Source organism: Hylaeus volcanicus, chromosome 6, assembly GCF_026283585.1.
Source record: "Hylaeus volcanicus isolate JK05 chromosome 6, UHH_iyHylVolc1.0_haploid, whole genome shotgun sequence".
NCBI classification, from domain to species: domain Eukaryota; kingdom Metazoa; phylum Arthropoda; class Insecta; order Hymenoptera; family Colletidae; genus Hylaeus; species Hylaeus volcanicus.
In genome coordinates, this window is record NC_071981.1 from 24,496,098 (window position 1) to 24,518,609 (window position 22,512).

Consider the following 22,512-nt stretch of genomic DNA (forward strand, 5'->3'; position numbering starts at 1 on the left):
TCTACACTTATTTACGTGCGTCGAGAAAATGGCACGCGATTGAATGAAGCCTGTAATTCGCTTAGAGCAGTTATTACTGAATTATCAGTTCCGTCCGTCTTCGTTGTTCCTAAACCATGTTCTTAACGTTAACGTCGATAATGGTGCGATACGGTGCAATAATATTACTCAGAAACGGCATCGATTTGGAAATTTCACCATTGTGTGACAAACTGAAGTTCCTTCGTCCGGTGAGCTCGTTCGGATTACAAAAAAAAAAAAGAATTATTGATAGATTCAGTGTTCTCATTGATGGTTGGTAATTACCACTCTCCTTCCGTCTTCCAATCCATAAATTGGCTCCAAAACCCTCTACGCTAATCCTGTTATCGCGTCCTTCGCTGTCCACGTCGATCCTCGTGCCTCGAAGCCCCCGTTTCGCAACGGCGTCCACCCATTAATCTAATTCCCACCTGACATCATCGCAGAGAAATCCGTTCACCGTCGAGAAAAACATTGTTCCAGAATGTCCAAGCGGAGAATCGGCGCGAAACGAAAGCGGCGTTACGTTACAATCGTCGATTCGCACGTATTTAAGCCTGAAGAACCGAGGAATTCTCTCGGAATCAAGATTCCAGCACGACGCCACGCGACGGCGGACGAAGAAGGCACGCCTGAAACCCGAGGACGACGATCATCGAAGTGGGTAAGCAGCTGCTGGCGGTAGCCGCGTCATCATCTGCGTGATTGGTTTCGATGCCGGTCATTCCCGATCGTTCGAGACCGAGAGATCCTCCCGGTCGAAGCTTCGTGTCCCCTGTAACTTGCCGCCCACGTACCGTTGCGTCTATAAACGCTGGTCACTCGACGTTTTCACGCCCACTTTTCGACTCATAATCCGACAAGGAAATAAACGCCACGGTGATCGATGAATTATCGTCGCACTTGATCGAGCGAACGATTACCTCCTTAACGCGATTCCGCGTTTAGGGTTGTTTTCTCTCTTCGTCTCTCGACTGCGTCGTTTTACTGGCAGACTTCTTCATCTTACAAGGAAGATTCGACAATTGATGCAAGTTGAGAAAACCGCTATTCCTCTTTTCTTTAACAATTTTTTCTCTCGTAAATAACAAACGTTGCTCCTATATGTTATTTTACGAGATATGCTTCATTTTGACCGAGGAAGTAAAAGATAATTTTTGTAAAGAATTTTAGAGTTTGATGAAAATCGACGGGCAACCTCCTTGCGAATTCTTAAAAAGATCATTTTATTATTTTTAAAAAATTTAGTTTGCAACGTAGATGAAAACTTTCTATATGTCTTTTGTAGGGTTCCGTGAGATCTACAACGAAATAAAAGGTCCAATCCAGAATGTTAAGTAGTAAGAGACCTACGAATTTGTTAAGATTTAGCAACTTCGTGTGTATTATCGTTTATATTTTATATATTTTTTCATTTGTGCACCTTCTCGTAAATTTCACCATATTTCCATTTCCCATAAATCCATAGACATCCGCGGTTCATTAACGAGATATTTTAAATAAATAGATCGATGTATCGTGAAACGATCAGCCTCTTCGTCTTCATCCAGGAATGATAACGAGTGATATTTAACAAGGACGCGGAGTCGTAGAAACCTCGGCCAGAAAAAAAACTAGCATTGCGTTGGTGAGGTTAACGCTGGTGCATCCATTATTCATCGTTCATTCATTTACTTCATTTACGTCGTTCACTCCGACGTGTCGCGGCAAAAACAAGCCAACTGGACACCCGTAATGTCTCGCGTTGCGATGCCAGGAATGCGAGGCAAAATATAAACACAAAGACGTAAAAACGCCGTTCCCAGGAAAACGTATACGGTTCTACTAGGTAGCTCCGGTAGTTAACAATAATAAAATTTTTTACGAATCGAATGAATATCATAGGATGTACTACGAACAAAACTCTGAGAATTGATTAATAAAATTGTTTAATCATCCTGTAAGTTTATTGTACTCGCTCCAGTGACCTAACACTTTACAGCCATTGTCAGATGTACCTTGAAAAAAGCAAATCAAAGTATGGCATATACAGGATCTCTCCGTTAAGTTTGCAAAGGTTAATCTATATAACTGAAAATATTCATGGGATCATTTTCCTCGTCAGGGTCACCAAATACACTTACATCAATCTTGCATCATGGGACCAATCTGAAAGCAATCGACGAAAGTCAGCAGTTCTTGTGGCCATTTCAATCATTTATTGCTAATATAAATACCATTCTTTTACAAATCGAATCAGCTTAATGACGTGGTTTCTCATACCACGCATAAAAAATATCGTCTAACCGAGCCTAAATGATGGAACGGTGCTACAGCGTCGACGAATCGTAGTACGTTGAAGGACAGAGAGAGAGAGAGGGAGACAGTAGCGAGGAGAGAAAAATAGACGTGAGGATAAAAGAAGCGAACGAAGAACGAGAACGAGAACGGGCCAGCTTTCTTCGATCTCGATCTTCGCTTCGTCGAGCGGTTTGTCGATTCTCGAGACAATACATCGCCGCCATCTTGATTCAATCTAATTTGCTCGACGGTCGCTCGCGTCTCGTCGCATAATTTATTTCTATAGATACTTGCTAAATAAAACTAGAAGAAATAAAATAAACGAAAGCTAGTCACGGTGCTGTTCGCCACTTTGTTCGTATTCGTTTCGAGAAACTACTGGTGTCGCGTCGAAGCTTCCATGGCAAGAACTTCCTCGCGGATCGTTCGACGTCCTTCCGGGATCTCTCGTCAGAGTAAACTTCCTTCGTCGAGATACTGTCGGCCACCTTCTCCTTCGTCATCTTTTTCTTTGAATTTCAATTCATCTTACTAATCCTGTGTGCTCGAACTTCTATTAAGTACCTAACAACGAGTGGCGTGATTTCATTTAATTTGTACAAATTGCCTAGACGATTTCGCGCTTTGAATTCATTGTCCTTAATCGATTAACAATCGCTTAAATACCGACCTTTGTACATATATACTTTACACGCAAAAAATCACGACGGTGCTTGTTCGTCGTACCTCGAAACATGTTCACCGCGAATTACGAAAGATATTTACTGCGAATTTTGAACCTTACGTTGAAATTCGCATTGAACACGTTCGCTCCGAACCTCGTATCGTGCATACTGCGAACGTAGATTCTCGATTAAATCAAACACTGAAACTACAATCTTGTTCACCTGTAATTTCTTCGTCACAAAAATTTCTTTTCACTGTTACTTGTTCCTCGCGAACCTCGAAGCATGTTCACCCCGCAAATTCTACGTAATTTCACTAACGCGAACGAACCAAGTCCGTTAAAAGATCTGCATTGCACTATTTGAGCGTGAAATCGCCGCTAACTACCGTGACGAATCGAGTCCATGAAGTCCTTGAATCAAAAGTCCCCTTCGTTAAACGCCGCTGAACGCAGGCCGAGACAATCGGTGAAAACCATCGATCTGCACAGTTCAAACAGGGAGAATAGGAAGTACTTCCGACGAGAATCCCGAAGCTACCTAGAAATAAGAGTCCATCCGAAAGCGTTTGTCCGACGAAGATCCTCAAGCCTGTCCAAGGATGAAGAGTTCTTCGAGATAGGAGCAAGTTCTTCATCCCTCGACCTCCGTCAGGTCCAGGGGACGCTCCTGTGAGGTTCGGCCAGCAAGATCGGAAAATAATCGTTCTCGAACGAGTCGCGCAGGAGTTCGAAAGTCAGCCAACGAGAGCTGGGGCTCAGGAATCGCCTTCGAGGATCACTCGAAGGAATTCGCCCTCCGAAAGCTAGGAGGATCCGCGTGGCTGCTGTTGCTGCTGCTGTTGCTGCTGCTGCTGCTGCTGCTGCTGCTGCTGCTGCGTGTAGAACCCGAACGGTCGAGACTCGGCTGAGGAGGGATAGGAGGTGGTGGCGTTCATGGACGAGGAGGAGATCGACGAGCCAGATCCGGAGGGACGTTGGACAGAAGACTTGTGTTGGTTGACGGTGGCGATCGTCTGCTGGGACCTCAAAGGCACCGGAAGCGGCCGCTGGACTTTCCTGCCGTGATGGTGGCCAGAGGTACGGTATCCTTGGTGGCCTGGACCCGAGGGTCTGAGTCTAGGTCGTCCGGGTCCTCTTCGAATCGTTGGCGCACCTCCTCTGCCTGACAGAGGGCCCAGGCTACCCACTGGACCTAGAGGACCCACCGTGCTGGGGCCGTCGCCTTCAGCTGGACCGGATGTTCCTTGACCTGTAACGCAAAGCGTTGCTCGTTAATTATTACGATTGCATCTTTATTATACTATATCGTCTGTATAAGGCTATCTGGAGGGTGGAGTACACGTGTCACGACGAAGAGTTGGTACATCGAGTTCGGTATAATTTCTTCGTCAAGCTTAACGAATGGACGGGGTGCGAAATAAGATATTCCATCCTTATTCATTTATTGGTTCGGTTGATTAAATAACTTCCGTCTCCTTTATTACGTCACCATTATCACGTAATAAATCTTGATCGATTATATAATCACCGTCGTTGATTATCTCTTGTTCTCATTTAGGAGGCAAATTAAAAATTCTTACCTGTAGAGGGTTCTCTAAAAGCACGGTTAATTGTTATCTACAGTGGAAGTTCTGTCTGCTAAGGAAAATGTCCGAAATTCATAGAAACACAGCCTTTTGGTTATCACCAAATATCTAGTAAAAGACCCTGTAAGCTTCGTGAAGATCCGCTCGATACTTTGCTTTCAAAAAATTTGTATAAAAAATGCCTTGTTTCCAGGGTCCTGAAGGAAGCTCCCTCCTTAAGGCAACGAATTTCGTCAACACGACCCGGTGCCCTTACTCTCCGTCGGCAGTTTCTCGTGGAGGACACGAGGAGAGCCCCAGAGCGACGAATTTCGCGGGAAAGAGGCCGGACCAGGGTCCCCCCGGTGCAAGTTTTCGCGATTATAATGGCAGATGCAGGGTACGAAGACCCTTCCATTTAGCGTGGAGTGGTCTGACCAGTTAATCGGTTATTCACCGGTACACCGCGGCGTGGAACGAACACAAACTCGTGGATCGTGCCACGGCATCTATTCGAGTGATCGTAAGCGCAGGAGCCAGCCGCGGGGACGCGCCAGAGGGAGGTGGAAGAATTTAATGAGATAGCGAGGGAGAAAAATTCTGGCCTGAAGGAGGAGGAGGAGGAGGAGGAGGAGGAGGGTGAGTGACAGGGTCGGAGGTCAGTAGCCGAGCAAGGATGTACGAGAGAGGACGTGTTATCCCCCCGTCTTCTTTCATCTGGCGTCGTTCCTCCTTCGTTTCGTACGCTCGTCCTTTTTCCCCCCTTTTTCGTCCTCTCCTCGCGTCGTTCCGAGTCGTCGACATTCCTTGGCACGTTCTCGATCCTTTCAGGAGGCGCTCTTCAGCCACCTCTCGCGCGGGGAACTCCTCGAGTGGCCACTCCGGCGAACAAAGGGTGGGAAAAGCTCGAGGGACGGCTGCACAGTTCCGCGGGTACCGCGTCGTTATGCGCTTTCGAAATTCTACGCGCGACGCTCGGGATTTCTGAGGAGTCCTCGAAAAGGAGATTCTTCAGCCGTGGAAGAGATTTTCTAGGGGGATGCCGAGAGTGGCTACGAAGAGATCGAGTTTGCAGACGATTTGGCCGACGATTGATCGCTGATTGGGGGAAGTGGAGTCTGCTGGAGAGACACCCTTAGGACTCGAAGGATTGAGGCAGGAATGGGGAACTCTACGGTACTCTTAGGGGTTCGGGAAGGTTCTTACGAGTTATTCGATCAATTACGCGATGTGGCCATCGGGTAGACGGAATAGCATCGTAAGACATGGGTACCGTTTAGAAATCTGCGTGTAAGAATTCTGAGGATTGACGTTATTTAGAAATAGGGGTGCACGTGGGATACCAGGATGACTCCTGACGCGAATCTGCAGAATGAAGACAGCAGAGGTTTAGGAAAATCCTGGTAATGGGTAAGACTTCTTGGCGAGATGTTTTATTAATTACACAATGTTGCCATCGTGTATGTACCATTGTAAGGCACTAAATTTACTATTATAAATCCTGATATTTCGAAAAATCTCTATGTTCTGCCAAGGTACATCGCGTAGAAAATGAAAATGCTTGGTTTTATAATTCAAGTCTAACCATACCCAGAAGTCATTCGAAAAAGACTTGTGAAATTTTATTTCAAACATCCGAATAAAACTGATTTTTTCATTATTCGAAATCCCCAGCAGTCCGATCCCCCATCAAGTCAATTCTTAAAGAAGAAAAAAAAAATGATGGAACACAGGTACGATCTACACGCAGCCAAGATGTCTTCTCCCTTAACGATATCCAATACCCGCAGTCACGACTCCGACAATTACAAAGAATTCTTTTTCGAATTTTTACAACATACTCGAACGTGTCTTTCGAGAGATACAAAAAGAAGTCGACTATTTAAAAATGTCACAGTGATCCACGCCCTTAGTGCGACACCGCGAGGGAGTATAACCCCTGAGGACGATGGCCGATGGGCAGAGGGGAGCCCGTTGGAATATTTTCTCATCGAGGGGGTACCGTCGCGAAAAGCACGCGTGGGTGAGATCTCCGCCGCGAGATACGAGGCCCGCTGGACGCACAAAGAGGGTCTTCCTCGAGCGAAGTTTCGAGGTAGCTGGAAGGGGCGAATGGAACGCGACGAGGATCCGCGGAATGCCGACCGTCCAGCCAGCAATATCCTTGCTCCATCCTATCTTCCCGCATTATCCTGCCGTATCTCTGCCCGAGCAACAGCCAAACTCCTCCACCCCTCCCACCCACTCACCACTCGCCCTCCCATCCACGGTGTTTTCGTCCTTTAGCAACCAGCGACCGCTTTCACGGTGCTCCGAGGCTCTCTCTCTCTCTCGCCTCGGGCACCCTGGAACTGGAGAAAATTATTGCATTCTAAAGCGGGGGACAATGAAATAGTTTAGCCCCCCTCCCACCGTGCTGGGCCCTTTGCTCGCAGCCACCGACGAGCCGCCAGGTCGACCAGGATAACGAATCGCCTGATTTATTATCGTAATAACGGGGGGATATGGATCCAGGGCCACGAAGAGTCGAGACGCTTGGCTGTTTATTGCCCCAGACTCTTAGATTTGGAGCACGAACTGCTCGAGCATAGTCTCGATGGTGTCGGATTCTTGATGACGTTAGACGTGTGTCGTCGATGGTTGAAAAAGGCATAAACGTTAGAGTTGATAGGCGTTTCGTCATTTAAACGTGGCGAGAACGGAAATGTTTAAAGGGGTACTATCTTTCTTACCAGATCAGAAGCAATTTTCATGATTTGTTTGCGGGTAAAGTATCAGGTGTAAAAATGAATTCCATGCCTTCGTATTCGTACATTTATAATTCCAGCTTCGGTAGAAATGTCTACGAGTCATTTCGTTATATTGGAATACTTTCTGAATCCTCGAGTTAATCTCCATTCGTCGCAGAATTAGAAACTCGTGGAACCATAATTCGTCGTCGGACTACTCGAACTTGGCGGAATTACTTTCCGTTACGCGACACGGAAATATGACGGAAGGGAACGGGCGAAGGATGACACAGCGAGGTACTGTCAGGCACGGCACAAATCGACGAAATTCAACCACCCCCTCCAACATGTAACTCTGTTCCTTCCGGGACCATGGCCAGAGTTATCTACTCTCTGCCAGGAATTACGCGAACAATACGAAAATTCGATGGCTATTACACGTCGTTGGCTCGAAACGATATTTTCTTTTTACTCTTCTTTGCACGCACGGTGTTTGACGAAATTTGACGAAATTTGACGAATTTGACGAAAAATTGTTTCCGAATAAAAGTTAATTAGTTCTCCATCGCCTACGAATTTAAATGTAAAAACTTCCTAAATGAACCTTCTTTCCATTGAGGCGCTGAAAGAAAACTACAAGGATCGTACGACTACAAGAAAACTACTCATGTGTATACAAAGTGAAGGTGACGTTTCAGAATCCGTGTTTGGTAAGCTTCTAAAAGTCATCTTCGACATTTGCATGTACGATGATTTCTGTTTCATTTAGAATGCATTTCATTTTCAACGAATTTAAATGTAAAAACTTCCTAAATGAACCTTCTTTCCATTGAGGCGCTGAAAGAAAACTACAAGGATCGTACGACTACAAGAGAACTACTTATGTGTATACAAAGTGAAGGTGACGTTTCAGAATCCGTGTTTGGTAAGCTTCTAAAAGTCATCCTCGACATTCGCATATACGATGATACGATCTTTTCTGTTTCATTTAGAATGTATCTCACTTTTCAAAACAACTCGCAAAACAATTTCGGCGATCCATACCAAAAAATGGATAAATTGCTTCCCATTGAAGAACAATAATTCGAACAAATACCGGGGGTAAACCTCTGCGGTGTTATTAGGCGAATTAAGAGAAACGCAAAATGCGTTAGGCGCTCGTCGCTTTTGTAAAGTACCCGCGTAATTTATACGTGACTTTCTCGCTCGCAAACACTGCGTCACTCGTTCCTGTAAACACTGAGTCATGCCCTACGAGCCCTGCGTCATTCCTGCGTCTAATTAGTTTACTGTATTCGAACGACGTATTCGTAGATTCGATAAACAACTCGAAAAGAGGTAAAATTTCAAGATTTCTGACCGGGCGTGCCCTCGTAACGCTTTATTTACCGCGAGCCTGTTTACAGGCTCTTTAATTGCAGCATTTCGCTCATTTAGCATTCGAATTTATTTATTGATTGTCTACTTACGATGTTCGACACCCTGAATATGTAGATCGACGATTGGCACAGACCCAACTTATAGATACGACGCGCGCGGGGAGTCAACGCATTCGTATCTCGCGAGATGCGACACGGGACGGATAATGACGAGAGGAGAGGAATGATTAGCGAGAGGAGTCGAATGATTAGCAAGAGGGGTGGAGATGAATGTGAGATGGGGTGATGGGAGAAAAAAACGAACGAAAACGGGACGATGGTCGACGAGTGGTCCTCGAAACGAGTAGGTGGGCTCACGCAACGACACGTGGACCGAGTTTACGCGGGCAAACGTGCACCTCGCGCTCAACGATCCTCTTCATCGTGCTACATGTATGGAAAAGGAAAGGAAAGGGGTCGTCCTCTCTTTCTGGCTTGTCGTCGACTGGAAGGCGAGCGGACAATAGCAGGTGCGGAGCGAACGCGACAGCTGCGATCGATGATGCTCTTCTTAGGTTTTTGGAACTCGCTTACCCCTCTCCTTTTCTCCCCCTCCTCGCTCTACCCGTTTCGATTATCACTCAGAGCTTGGACTTCTTAGCGAATCATTTATACTCCGAATTAGTTCTATGGGGAATACACGGCCTGTCCCAAATGTTTCCGAGCTTTCATCGAAACTCGCTCTGTATGATGTTAATTACGAATTCGAATTTACATTATTCGTTTAAATTCCAAGAAGCGCAATTTTCCTCTTTTTCAACGATTTATCTTTGAGAATTGCAAAATGATATTTTAGAAGAAGACAGTAACAAGTGAAAAAAAGTCCCACCGAAGCGCAGAGTATGCTTTCCCAAAGAAAAGTGCAACGAAACTGATATATTTGGTGAAGTTGCTGAAATGATCAAATTGTTTATACTTCGATATGTGTTAAGTAAAGCCTATTCCTTTTGCGACACTCTCAAGATTAATTATCGAAGTTAGGCCTTTCTTTCAGCCTCTAGAGTGGCGTTACCCCTCAAGACGTTCGTTGAAGTTTATTTAGATATTTCCATTTTATGTTCATTCTCAGAAAAATAGCTGGTCAGCAAGGCGTCAAGATGGATAAATAAAAGTGTCGATAACGCGTATAGACGTCGATGTGAAAGGTACTTTTTTTAATGCATTCTACATTAACAAGGTACTCGATCGGCGTTCCCGCAAACCGCAACGTAGCCCTCGGGGTCCAAGACGACCCGAGTCCCAGAAGACGCTCGGGGGCTTCGAAAGCGCCGCAATGAGTCACGGGACTTTGAGGGGGGTTGAGGGTGCCCCACGAAGGGTGAGTCTCGTACCCTCTGGAAGCTGGCCAACTGTTCCCCGTTGGAACTTGCGCGCACATGTGCCCGCGAGGGAATTTCGCTGGATCCGCGTCGGCTGCGTCCGTCCACGGGGGACACTTTTCCTTTTTGGAAATCCCATGAGAACCCCGCCGATCGGTGCGACAGTGGCGAATTAAAGAGGGCCAGGGGGCAAAGTGCGCATGAAAGAGTCGGTCGGGATTAACGGCGTATCGATTAGAGGGTGCGTCACGAAAAGTCATTTTCATCGTCTGGGGGCATTTCGAGTTTATCTCTCACCCTCGCCCCCTCGCGCCACGTTTGTGCACCGACCCCTAGCAACTTTCGACTAATCCTCGCTGAACAACTTCGCTCGATTCGCGACGACTCGGGCGAGAGTTTCGAGTGAGAATTTTCGACTGCGGCGCAGATGGGGCGCTTGGAGCGAAAGCAAAAGCGCGGCGGGGGTGGCGATTCCCTCCCCTGCGAGTTAACGGAATCCTCTTTCCACGGATTAATCGCTAAAACCGAAGTTTCGCTTAATTGGATCCTGATATGTTCGACTCGTGCGTCGAGGTAGGTATAGGTACTTCAAAAGGACGGGCCCAATGTAACATTTTTTTTAAAAACTTGTAGGAATTTATGTATATTATAAAACTTAACAACTTCGAGGTCTAGTGCTGCCCATTCGTGTTATGACCTCCGAGTCATACGCTCATAGAAATAAACACGTTAAGCAATTACATATTCCTTTAATTCAGTCACTTACCTCGTTCAAATGGGCATTTGTTACGATTAGTGAAACTAATTCGTTCGAGTTATTTTTGTTAAAATTTCAAGGCCAATATCGGCTTTCGAAACAAAATGAATTCATTTTTTTTACATATCTTTCAATAATTTCGGAGCAATTAAATACCCAATAAAGTTGAAAATATACAGCTCCCTTAAAAAATCCTTCAAGGGAATATTAAACAGACCAAAATTTGACACACTTCGTATATCACGTGAATCAACAAAGTGGAACTTGAAAAATGAAGCCTCTACCAGGTAGATAATTACTGAATAATCCCACGAAACGATCCCACGATCCCTGCGATCTGAATAATCCATAAAAACTGACGCTGTTAATTATTTATGTTAATCGCGATAACTCCGAATAATAACCAACCGCATTAATTATTTATGTACCCGTTGACAAACCGAACTCAACGTCCTGGAATTACCGTATTACGTGCGGAACGGAACATTAAAATATACATCGACAGCCTCGAGATTAATTGTGATAGCCATAGTGATCCGATCAGATGGAGATTTATTTTCCTGATCGTCCTTGCTCAGTCTAAATATATTACATACACTGCATATGTATACTGCAAATGAAACGATATGAACCGACTGCTCAAAGTCGTTATCTTCTATCGCTCATGGCTATCCACACTCCTTATACCCATTTGGAGTAAATATCATTTCTCATTTTTTCAAGTCAACTGATTATTGCCACTTAACCAATATTCATCAACACATTTTCATAGCTAAAAAAGTCTTCCGACAAGCATCGTACTCACCGTGTTGCAAAGTCTGCTCACTGGCCGTGCTGCTGTTGTTAGGAGACAATGATGCTGGAGATTGAGGATCGCTCCCAACGGCACCCTTCGACGGTGGATGAAGCAACAGAAGGCCTCTGCCTTTACCTCCCACAGGGCCTCCTCTGCGGGAACCACGAGGTCTACCACGTTTACTGGTGCCGCGTATCGTGGGCCTCATTCGTATCGTAGACCCACCGCTGTAGGGCACGTGGTGGTCCAGACGATTGACCTTGCAGGGTTCTCCGAACTGGGCGACTCGCAGTTGCCGAGAGTCACCGCCAGATACCCCCACTGGACCGTCCACGTCCACCACCAAGCCGTCGTTGCTGGTTTCATCCTGGAATATACGAGACAATCGTATTGCATTTTATTGTATGTTTTTACCGAAGTGAACAAATTAATTCAAACGTGCACAAACCTCCGATTTCACAGGACTGGTTGGTACGCTGTAATCGTCGGCTGTGTCGAGAATCTGTTGATGATTGTTCGCAAGATGCGATTGAACGGTCCCACTGACTTGAATGCTATCGTTGGAGTTGGACTGGACGTCGCCAATTTTGTCGCCGTTTGCGTCTGACAGGCAAGGTTTCTTGGCGTCGCCCTGAAAGGAAAGCGTCGAGGTTAGAGGTCTAGTTGAAAAATAAGAAAAGGATACGGATTTTTTTTGTGTATTTTTAATATTTTTCTTTTTTCATAACATTTAATAAAATGTCAAGTTACTATGTCAACCGTGGAAAACGGGGACTAATTTTATGTGGCTGTAACGGTGAACAAAATTATTAGAAATAAGCAACAAAAATCTCCTTTATTAGTTCAACATGTTTAGTGTTATGCGTAGAAAGTAAAAATTCTTGGAAAAAGATGAATCTTTTTTCTCTCGCGCGTACGATAATAACCCCTTGAGAATGAAAAGGAAAAGAAAGACGGGACCGATAGCGGCTCTAAGGGCGTCGGGCTCACCTTGACCGGAAGCGCGGTTAACTTCCTCTTCCGGTCCCTCTCCTTGTGGTATAGGTTCGACTCGAGTCGAGCATCCTCCGCGTGCTGCTTTCTCTCCTCGCTCCGTTGGCTGTCTGAAATATACGCACACGGGGCATGTATACGGGGACGTTCGTTGCTTCTCTTCTTCTTATTATTCGTTATTAGGATATTAGCATAACCTAACGAGCATAATGTAATTGCATCCACGCAAACCTCCCCCTTCTCTCCTCGTCCCTTTACGAACCCCTTCTTAGTGTCTCTTTCGCTGTCGTCGAATGCATTTCTGAGCGATTGAATTGAAATGATTACACTGTCCAACATGAATTTTAATCATTTCGATAGCTTAGTTTTACATCCTTTCAATGCCTCAATTGTAAAATCATGTTTATCTTAGATGAGTGATTATTATTATACCAATCGAGACTCGAGCGTTCAAAGTTTTGTAGTATACGAAAAACATTCTACAATGACACTCACATTTAGCTTCGATTTCTTCATCATCCAGCAGAAGAGAAACAACCTCCTTGGGCTTCAGAGTGTCCGGCTTGAAGTTTCCGCCACTGATCACCATGCGTTGTATCTGAAAAAGTCGATATTTAATTATATTGAGTTAATTGTACAGATTGGTACAGTCGGTGTAAAAGTATTCGTACAGGAACCATTTATTTTAAACGGGTTGCCGTACGAATACTTCTTGCACTGACTGTATATTCAATGAAGCTCATAGATATAGTTTGCATAAACCTAAATATATAAACGAACCTCGCTCTTTTCTCGAGCACGCTGCAGTATTCTCTCCTCGATGGTGCCTTTGCAAATTAGTCTATAGACTGTGACCTGTTTCGTTTGTCCCAGTCTGTGAGCACGATCCATGGCCTGCTGATCTACGGTAGGATTCCAGTCACTATCGTAGAAGATCACCTGCAAAGCAAAAATATTTTATACGTTAAATTAAATGAAAATAAAATGCGATGCTAAACGTTGAGAATTAACCGTTTGCGGTACAATTGTTTTCTTAGTTTGCCTTAGTCAACTCTGATCTAATTTTTCTGGCTTTGATATCTAATGTCAGGAATAAACAAATTGCTAGCAAGTTCGTCTTCGTAGGGGTAGGGAAATCAACGTTCGGGGTTCAGATATTTATCGCGTGACGCTGTAAACGTTCTCGTTTTACTCGATATTCGAACGAGGGCATATGCAAATGCATACGACGACGCATACCTGCAGCCCACGATCGTGCACCTCCGTGCACAACAGAATGCAGTTTCGGCAATGCGGGGCAAACGACCCTGGCCAAAAAATCTTATCGATTGTGTCGTTAATTTCTGGTCCCATTCTGTCCGTACCTCGAATATACGTTTCACGAACACGCCTTCTTTTTGAGCAAATGCTTGCAGACTAAAAGATCCACCTAGCTCGAAGCCTCGAACATTTGATGGTATTTAAGATTTTTTTTATATTATCGACAACGATAAGCTTTATGAATGAGGATCATATGAGAATTAGTTTGCTTTGTACCAGAAAATACACATGACACAAAGATATAATTCGATGCAGCCAATTCAATTTCTTTCCCATCTGTAATTGACAATGCAGAACGATACCTTATCAGGCAAACAATTTCGAACTTGTTAAATCGATGACAGTAGGACAGGTTATTGAACGACACTTTCGTGATTATCTGATGTCTCTAAAAAAAGAACAAGATCGCGATTCCTCACGCTATGTCTTCTCTAGATCCTTTTTCCCGTATCACTCGCAAGGGAAGCACTGAACTTCTTACAGAAATTTTAAAAGAAGAAGGATATTCGAGTAGGGAAATAGCGGGGAGACTAAACAGAAGTAAGTTTAACATTCATTCATATTTGAAAAAATACAAAAAGTTATCGAAAATAATATAAAGGCAGAACTATTCTTAAAATTTAAATTCTTTAAATTGCATACTTTTCGAGTTAAAAATTCCTTAAAATTGACATGTTCAGGGGAAACAAGATATATGCCATAAATTCTGAAGGCAGTATGCTTTCATTGCGACGATTCCTAGTTGATGATGATTGTTCCCAGTGTCAAGGGTCCCGAATATCGGAGCCAGACAACTCTAGCCATGAAATCCTAAGCGAATACGTACAAAGTACGGGTGATAAAGCGACGGATAAGATTACTGACCGTGTCCGCGGCGGTGAGGTTTATTCCCAGGCCTCCAGCTCGGGTGCTCAGCAGAAAGACGAATATGTCCGCCCTGAAACATGAAACAGTCGTTGCAGATTGAACGGCCCGGCACGTGGTGTTTTGTATGTAAATTAATTCGTAATGCTGATAGGTACGCACTTAGAGGATTTCCAGTACGAAACGTGGCCCGAACTGACATTATCGCGACATTACTGACTATCTTTAAAGTTACAATAAACAAAAATACTTCATTGAACTACACATAAAGAGCTGCACGCGTACTACTTATCATTTCGACCAGTTATTCCTTCTTATAAAAAGAAAATCACAATGTTCAGCTCAAGATCCAGGCTGCTTCATGAATAGAAACTTATTCGCCAACAGGATCAAAAAGTAAACAGATAATTTTTTTGGTATTCTGTGAATGGGTAATGGCGATCAAGGTGCGTTGAAGCATAATGACGCGGCTGAAAGATGACGGCCGCCCGTTATTAGAATCATGTATTCGTGGCGGGTAGCCGAAGCCGCAGCTGTCTACAAGACGGGGACGATTCGCCAATTAATTCGCCAACGAACGACATGCTAAGAGGCCACGCTTTGAACATGCAACACGATGCGAAGCCGATACATATTCTAAGCAGTGCCGGGAGAAAATTCGTTCGGTTTATTAATGATCTATTCTCATTAACGAAGCAGACAATGCTCGTTTAGATGGACAGATATTACAATTTTCACCTGGTAAACGATAATGCATGAAATATCACGTGTAAGATAAGTAATCTACTCTTTTATAGCAAATTCATTGCTTATGATTAACACTAATACCAGTCATATCGATGGGTATTTAAATTGGCAGACAAATACTATTGTGCAAATGCGTGGTGGTATGTTATAACACCCTTGTAATGTTACATCTTTTACATATTAATGGTTTATTCCTATTTATTGAAATTAATAAATCCGTAATACTAGTAAGCCAATCGTTGGATAATATTTATTCTAATTGATATCGATACTTTCCATATTTAATAACACTTTCCTATTATGGATAATAGTGAAAATCCAGCAGTATTATGAATAAAGCTGTATCAGCGCCACCTAGATAAAAAATGGCGGAAAACTACTACGAGTTAGAATTGCTTTTCCAAGCATGTAAAGAAATAGCGAGTTACTTATTTATACATCTAATATTTACAACTGACGGCAAAGTTACCTTTTCTGAAAGTCCGCGACCATATCTCGTCGGTCTGAGATTTTCGAGGAGCCATCCAATCTCATGAAAGTATGTTTCCTGTGATACATGTATTCCTGTAATAAAAACGCAATATAGAATCTTTTAATAACGATATTAGGCGCATAGAGGTTAAATTTGAATACCTCTAATAAGTCGATCATTTTCGTCATTTGAGAATAAATAAGAACACGGTGACCTTGTTCCTTCAGGCGGCGCAAAAGGCTGTCCAATACTGAAAGTTTCCCTGCGTCTGTCACCAACGTTTGCTTATCTGTAACAATTTCATAAATAAACAGAGATGAAGAGATAAAGAAAGTAATTATTTAGATAAATAATATTTTCATAACACGTGTTTTTTTTTTTTTATAAAATTATCTGTGATATTCTGTACATAACTTTGAAATCCCGCTTACCTGGTACTATAATGTTCGACCATCCATTGATAGGCGTACACGCAGATAATCCACCCTGAGGTTGAACAGAAAACGTTGACGTAGTTCGTGCTAGGGAAGGACTAGAGTTCCCTTGCAACGCCATAGTGGAAAGCGCTTGTTCACAACCGAGCCAGAGAAGTCTTTGTCCGAATTTCCCACCACATTCCTCGTGTCTCCTCCACGCACACGCTGCGGCACTACTACTGACATACAATTTTCTGGGACTAGCTTGTACCTGAAACGAACGTTCGGTTAGTTCCTATAACAATCATTACACGAGCCTATCGATGCGTGTATTATTTCAACAACCTTAGGATAAGTATCGCAGATAAAGGATGGAATGGTAGTTTGTTGACAATGTCTCATTATCGGTGGTCTCGGAAGATGAAGATGCTCTGGTAGCAAGGTCACCTTTGTGTCTTCTTGTTCTGCTTTAGTAGAAGGAAGTATTCTCTACAAAGAATAATAGTTAGACGATTAATACCTTAAGTATAAGTTAAGTTAATTGGTAAAACGAGGTAAAAAAATTCTATGAAAATTCCCAACCTTTATCGACTGAGCAGTCTTTTTACTGCTGCGTAAAATTCGATGAGCTACGGTCTCCGGCATCGAGTGAATAATGTGTGTCGTATGTGTATATACAGAGTCGCCCTCGAGAATCTTCCTTGTGAATATTAAATCGCCCATTGCTCGCGACGAGGAGTCGATTTTTCTAGGTAAGAGAAGCATTTGATTTCTAGGTATTTCTGTTCTCTCGTCGGCGCTCCAATCTTCCCAATAACGTGTCATTTTTATTCTCCTTTCCATCATAGTTGCAAGACACAATCTGCGTACACATGATATAATATATAATAATATAATAAATATCTTGACATAACAAACGTAACACATTTAGTAGGAACACTTCTTATACCTGAATAAAATACCAATGATGAACACTTTATTCATTTCCATCGGGGACAAGTTAATAAATCTACTAAACGAGAAGGGATTTTCTGTAAACCGTTCGCTGCCATCATGAAGAGTTCGATGAATATATTCGGTAGCAAATATGAAGAATTTATTATACAAGATGTGATCTTTGGATGGCAACGAGAGGTGCACGAGTCCCTCTGTATACAGTAACGCAGGCATCTCGTAAAATTCTGTCTGCATGAACAATGGAGATTTAGCATCTCTGCGCTCGAACAGTTCTGGATGATTGCAAACCTGTAATTGACATTCGTTATACGTATAAATAGCGCGGTTTACATCGAATTGATTAAAGATTTGCGCAGATCATCCGTTACCTTTCGGAATTGCATGACTAGATTCATAAGATTTGATGTGAAATTTTTATCGTTAGTAGCAGTATCGCCGCCACCTACTGTGTAATGTAGTAGATCTTCTATTCTAATTTTCTTCTTCAGTGCTGTACAAAAATGCAGTTATTGTCATACCAGTGTAGCAGAAAAACGATGTCACGAGAGTTATAATTGACACAACTTACCGGAGTAAAGTAACTTTTGTCGTGTTGTGAGGGGACAATACACCATAACTTCGATCTTATCGGATAACTCATTCTCTACATCCTTCTTTATTCTTCGCAACATGAAGGGTTTTAAGATCATATGCAGCCTCGATAAATGCTCTAAATGAAAAAAAAAAAATAGCGACAATTTTTAATGTAGGTGTACGAATAATTTTGCTACTCAGGTTTACTCAGGTATATTATAAAATTCTTACTTTCGTCAATTCCAGTTTTATTTTCAGCATGGCTTTCAATGTCTTTCGAAAACCATTCGTTAAACTCGTCATGAGAATCAAACAAAGTGGGCATTATAAAATGTAACAACGCCCACAATTCTGCCATGCTATTTTGAATAGGTGTGCCGCTAAGTAACAATCTATTGCGACAACTGAATCCAAGCAACAATTTCCACCTCATACTGCAAATGGTAGACGTTAAAGTATCGCTCGTTCGCAACGCAGGCAAAAGAAACATATAAGCACCAACCTGCTGGTGCTTTTTATAGCTTGTGCTTCGTCTAAGATCATGTATTGCCATTTTATTCTGTTAAAGTACTTGTAGTCGGTAATGACTAATTGGTAACTAGTTATTACTACGTGAAACGAAGCTTCCTTCGTGTGCAAATCTTTAGTATCCCAAAACTGTCTCAATATTTTGCGTTCCTGCGGGTTTCCCCAGTATGGAACTACCTTAAACATTGGCACGAATCGTGCCATTTCCTGCTGCCAATTATGTAACGTTGAAGCCGGCGATATGATTAAGAATGGCCCCCATACGGCTATACAAGTATAAACAAAATTTATAAAATAGAGTATCCTAAAAAGAATGTATTAAACAAGTTACGAACAATGTAGTGTATTCGTATCAAGCCATTTATTAATGTTACTCGTTTTCAACCGTTATGCTCGTGATCACCTTTAGAACAAGGAATGTATGATACTCTACAATAAAGAAGAAAATATGTTTCTGTAGTTAGTAAAGGAACCACCTAACAAACGTTTAACAATAAATGGCTCGTTAAAACTGCAGCAAATATTGTGACTTTAATGTTACAAACTTTATTTCTAATTATTCTAACCTATGTAACTTACAGTATCTTTCAGCGACGTGACAAAGAAACGCTATGGATTGTACAGTTTTTCCTAGGCCCATTTCATCTGCCAAAATTCCACTAATTCCCTGAAGAAGTACCAACAATAAGAAAGTACAAATTTATTTCATTTAAATATCTGTACTTTGTATTACAACGATGATATAAACGAACCTGATCATATAAATTAGCTAACCAATTCATCCCTTTTAATTGATAACCTTTAAGGTTTCCCTTAAAAATCGCTGGTTGAGGATGTTCTAAATTTTCTGGAGTATCGCTAAGGCGTAATTCTTGAGATGCAGCCGCGGTATCAAACTGTCTTGCTCTGGCTCTTTCGTTATCAAACGCTTCGGTAGCGTTCCTCTTTGCTTTTTGCTTCATAGTTTCGCTACATTTATATAAATAATACGCAATTTACAAATGTAAACTTGTATCGTAACACAAGCAGACTATTGCTCGACAATTTTACCTGTCGTAATCGTCAATCCCAACAAGCCTTGGATTCTTTTCTTCGTCTAATTGATTTAATATTCTCAACTGTTCCTCGGGTGAAGCTTTTCCTAATTTGCGAGACATAAAGTGAGCATAAAGCTCAGTTTGTGTAATGAGGAAGTTCAATTTCCTTTGTTGTCGTTTTGCCTGAATAATAAAGTAATATGTGTAATGGACAAAGGCATTTTCTATTACTAGGCTTCCCGTGTTTGTTACACTGTAAAAATATAAGAAAAAAATTAACTTCAATTACCTCAATGAGTTCTACATCCATCTTTCTCTGTTCTTCAGCTTCCTTCTCCAATCTTCTCCTGGTTTCGCGTTCCACACGGTCGTAGCGTTTCCAGTAAGATTGCATTTCCCTTGTTAGACGCTTTGCTCGCCATATGGTTTCTTTCATATTCTTTTGCGACTAAAAATAAAAAAAAAAAAATACATGATTCTTTAAACAATCTGCAAACAAATAGAGATAGTAGGTCCACATAAGGCAATACTCACTTGCATAGCCTTTTGCCTCCAATATTTCATACAATGTTGTGCTACCTTCTTACAACTAATTAACATTTCCTTATGATTATTGGTTTTTGCTCTTTGTACTTTCCCCAGTTCTTTCTTAGACATCATCACCCAAATTTTCCGTCTCCTCATCGCCATTACTTCCGGGCTTTTGTTATTATGCTTTTTTCTGCCACGCTGACGAGGTTGATGGCGCATTATTGCTTCTAATTCAGCTTCATCTAATTCTTCTTCTCTAGGCATTGTGCGATCCCACTCGTCGTCTGGATATTCCCCTTCCTGGAAATGATATATAACGTTATCTATTGTAAAAAGAATTTAATTAATTTCTACATACAGGATAATCTTCAGATGGTCTATGACGAGGAATTTTTTCCTTCTTTATCTTCATAACTTTCTTATCTGGTTTTTTCTCCTTTTTCTTTTTATTTCCAACTATTAATTTTTGATGCTCTAAAAATCTATCATAATTCGATAATAAGCCAGCACTATAATACTGGTATTGTATATTCTGAAAGTAAGAAATTCACATTTTTAATTGTGTTAATTAAATTATAATTATTTAATTTTTATTAATTTTATCCAAAGATCTCAGCTTACCTCTGGTTTCTGATAGAAGCGACCTTGATACTTTTTCCTAAGTATGTGAAACTTTAACATTTCTTGAAAATCTTCTTCTGTAACTGGACTATCCGTATCAGATCCTGCAGCAGAGCTATCAGACGAATCACTTAAAAGAATATCTTGTAACCAACGGCGTTCGTCCCCCACACTCGACATATTATAAAGCCTTAACTTATTAATTCGTTTTTCTGTAAAGTTAACGATTATTATATAATTGTATCCAAACAGATTTTAATTTTAAAATACTAAAACAGTCTACGTACCTTCTTTTCGAATCAGTACGTTATCAAGATAATTCTCAGATCCTTCAGAAGATTTTGATGATACAGATTTGTCATCATCACTACGAAAGTTAAAAACATAATAAAAATTCATGCCGGTATTTCTTGTTTTGTTGTTTTGATAAAGATAAAAAGCTACCTAGCTGGATCTTCAAACAATTCGTTGATCTGCCTCAAAAAGGGCTGTACATTGAGGCTGCGCTCCAATCTCTGCAGATGCAAAGGAGCAGCCATGTCTGCTTCCAACCTCATTGTGCGTGCCCTATCTGTCATTACCAGTGTATATGAACTTCAGCAACCTACAATAAGAGAAATACACTGTAAGGGACAAGCACTTAAAATCTTCATTAATAGTCAAAGACATCTTCATCGTATCCCTTTATATCATAATGTATGGAACATTTCTAACATATAAATAAGGAGTGTTCAACAATGCAAGAATTGTTCGATGTATTCAAATGGATTGCTCAAAGAAATTCATCTAAAATAATAGCATCGACAAACCGGTTGTCAAGGAAACAAATACTTAATTTACAATACGTACAAACCTAATATGACTCTGTGATTATTTGACATTTCATTAATTATGTTAAATGACTCGGATGATACAGGTTACACAGACGACTGGAAATTTTTTACGTAATTCGTACATAACGTGTAGCAAATTAAAAACGTCTATCTTGCAGTCTGTATTAGTTAAACATATAGGATTCTGCTCCTTACTGCATTGCCACAATCCTAGATTGTTTTCTCGTGTTTCCTGTAACGGGCAATACATGTTAAAGGCGTGTAACCGCCGTATGGAATCGTGTGTAACCAATTACATTATATAAGGTGAATGACACGACGAATCAAGCTGGTGCGGTTATAATTTCGCAAAATATTCGATAGTTTTGGATCACCTTCGGTTTGGTTAGAAGTAGCCCCACTTATTTAGCACGTAAAATAGGGTCGACCGCGAGGAAATGATTCCCTTTGTTCACATCGAAAATGGGTATATCAGTCAGAGGGAAATACATAGTAGAAAGAAGCCTAGAGAACGCAGACATTTGGCGTGCCATAAAACCAGGGCAGGGATAGGGCATATTGTTGGCCACCATTTTTGTTTTCAATAGGTGGCGCCAGTATAGCCGATGTATAGATGCTCCACAGCTTTACCAACGTTTACTGTCGACGAAGTAATTTTATCGCTCATTTCAATTTTATACAATAAAATATAATAATCCTTAAATATCCTACGTAATGTAACTTCGATCTGGGTTCAATACCATAGAACAATTTGTGCATTTAGACATACTGCTCCATAATTATAGTAGAAATAAATAAATCGATGTTGAGATACTGAATTTACAAAATTCATTGATTTTCATTTGAAAAATCTAAATTGTTATAATATGAAGAAGGGGTTTCTTAGAGGTTTCGTGGTATATGATTAAATATATAATAATCATAATAACAAGAATCGTTAACTTTATCACTGCTGAATTAATCATTGGCAGGAAAAGCTTCCATACTGAAGAAATTTCACAATTTATTTTTCAATAACTATACTTAGAAATGTATGTAAAAATTAAACGAATAAGTCAAAAATCAGAC

The 22,512-nt window shown here is 41.6% G+C and overlaps 1 protein-coding gene across 5 annotated transcripts; it reads right to left on the reverse strand.

Annotated features, from left to right (window-relative positions):
* Window positions 1-2,015: 2,015 nt before the first annotated feature.
* Window positions 2,016-22,052, reverse strand: LOC128878317 (chromatin-remodeling ATPase INO80). Of its 5 annotated transcripts, none has more exons than XM_054126431.1 (28): window positions 21,819-22,052; window positions 21,640-21,676; window positions 21,056-21,215; window positions 20,899-20,978; window positions 20,612-20,823; window positions 20,349-20,522; window positions 19,994-20,290; window positions 19,749-19,907; window positions 19,473-19,642; window positions 19,175-19,391; window positions 19,002-19,089; window positions 18,397-18,688; window positions 18,126-18,328; window positions 17,890-18,030; window positions 17,690-17,811; window positions 17,314-17,609; window positions 16,947-17,226; window positions 16,710-16,853; window positions 16,380-16,635; window positions 16,110-16,237; window positions 15,946-16,040; window positions 14,730-14,802; window positions 13,326-13,484; window positions 13,041-13,143; window positions 12,543-12,655; window positions 12,001-12,183; window positions 11,562-11,919; window positions 2,016-4,217 (listed from the first exon to the last, which is right to left on the reverse strand). In XM_054126431.1, the coding sequence occupies exons 3-28, from the start codon at window positions 21,187-21,189 to the stop codon at window positions 3,772-3,774; spliced, it is 4,923 nt and encodes a 1,640-aa protein (XP_053982406.1). In that variant the 5' UTR covers window positions 21,190-21,215; window positions 21,640-21,676; window positions 21,819-22,052; the 3' UTR covers window positions 2,016-3,771. The 5 variants fall into 5 exon arrangements, with proteins under 5 accessions (XP_053982406.1, XP_053982407.1, XP_053982403.1 ...); XM_054126432.1 differs by having other exon boundaries at window positions 21,741-22,052; XM_054126428.1 differs by having other exon boundaries at window positions 21,465-21,676; window positions 21,819-22,051.
* Between the last annotated feature and the right edge of the window lie 460 nt (window positions 22,053-22,512).

Coding starts and splice junctions, on each gene's coding strand:
- LOC128878317 (XM_054126431.1), bottom strand. CDS start 21,189: ATGACAGATAGGGCACGCACAATGAGGTTGGAAGCAGACATGGCTGCT. Junction 19,643..19,748: donor TGGATGTAGAACTCATTGAG/GTAATTGAAGTT, acceptor TTTATTATTCAG/GCAAAACGACAACAAAGGAA. Junction 12,184..12,542: donor TAACCGCGCTTCCGGTCAAG/GTGAGCCCGACG, acceptor CTTTCCTTTCAG/GGCGACGCCAAGAAACCTTG.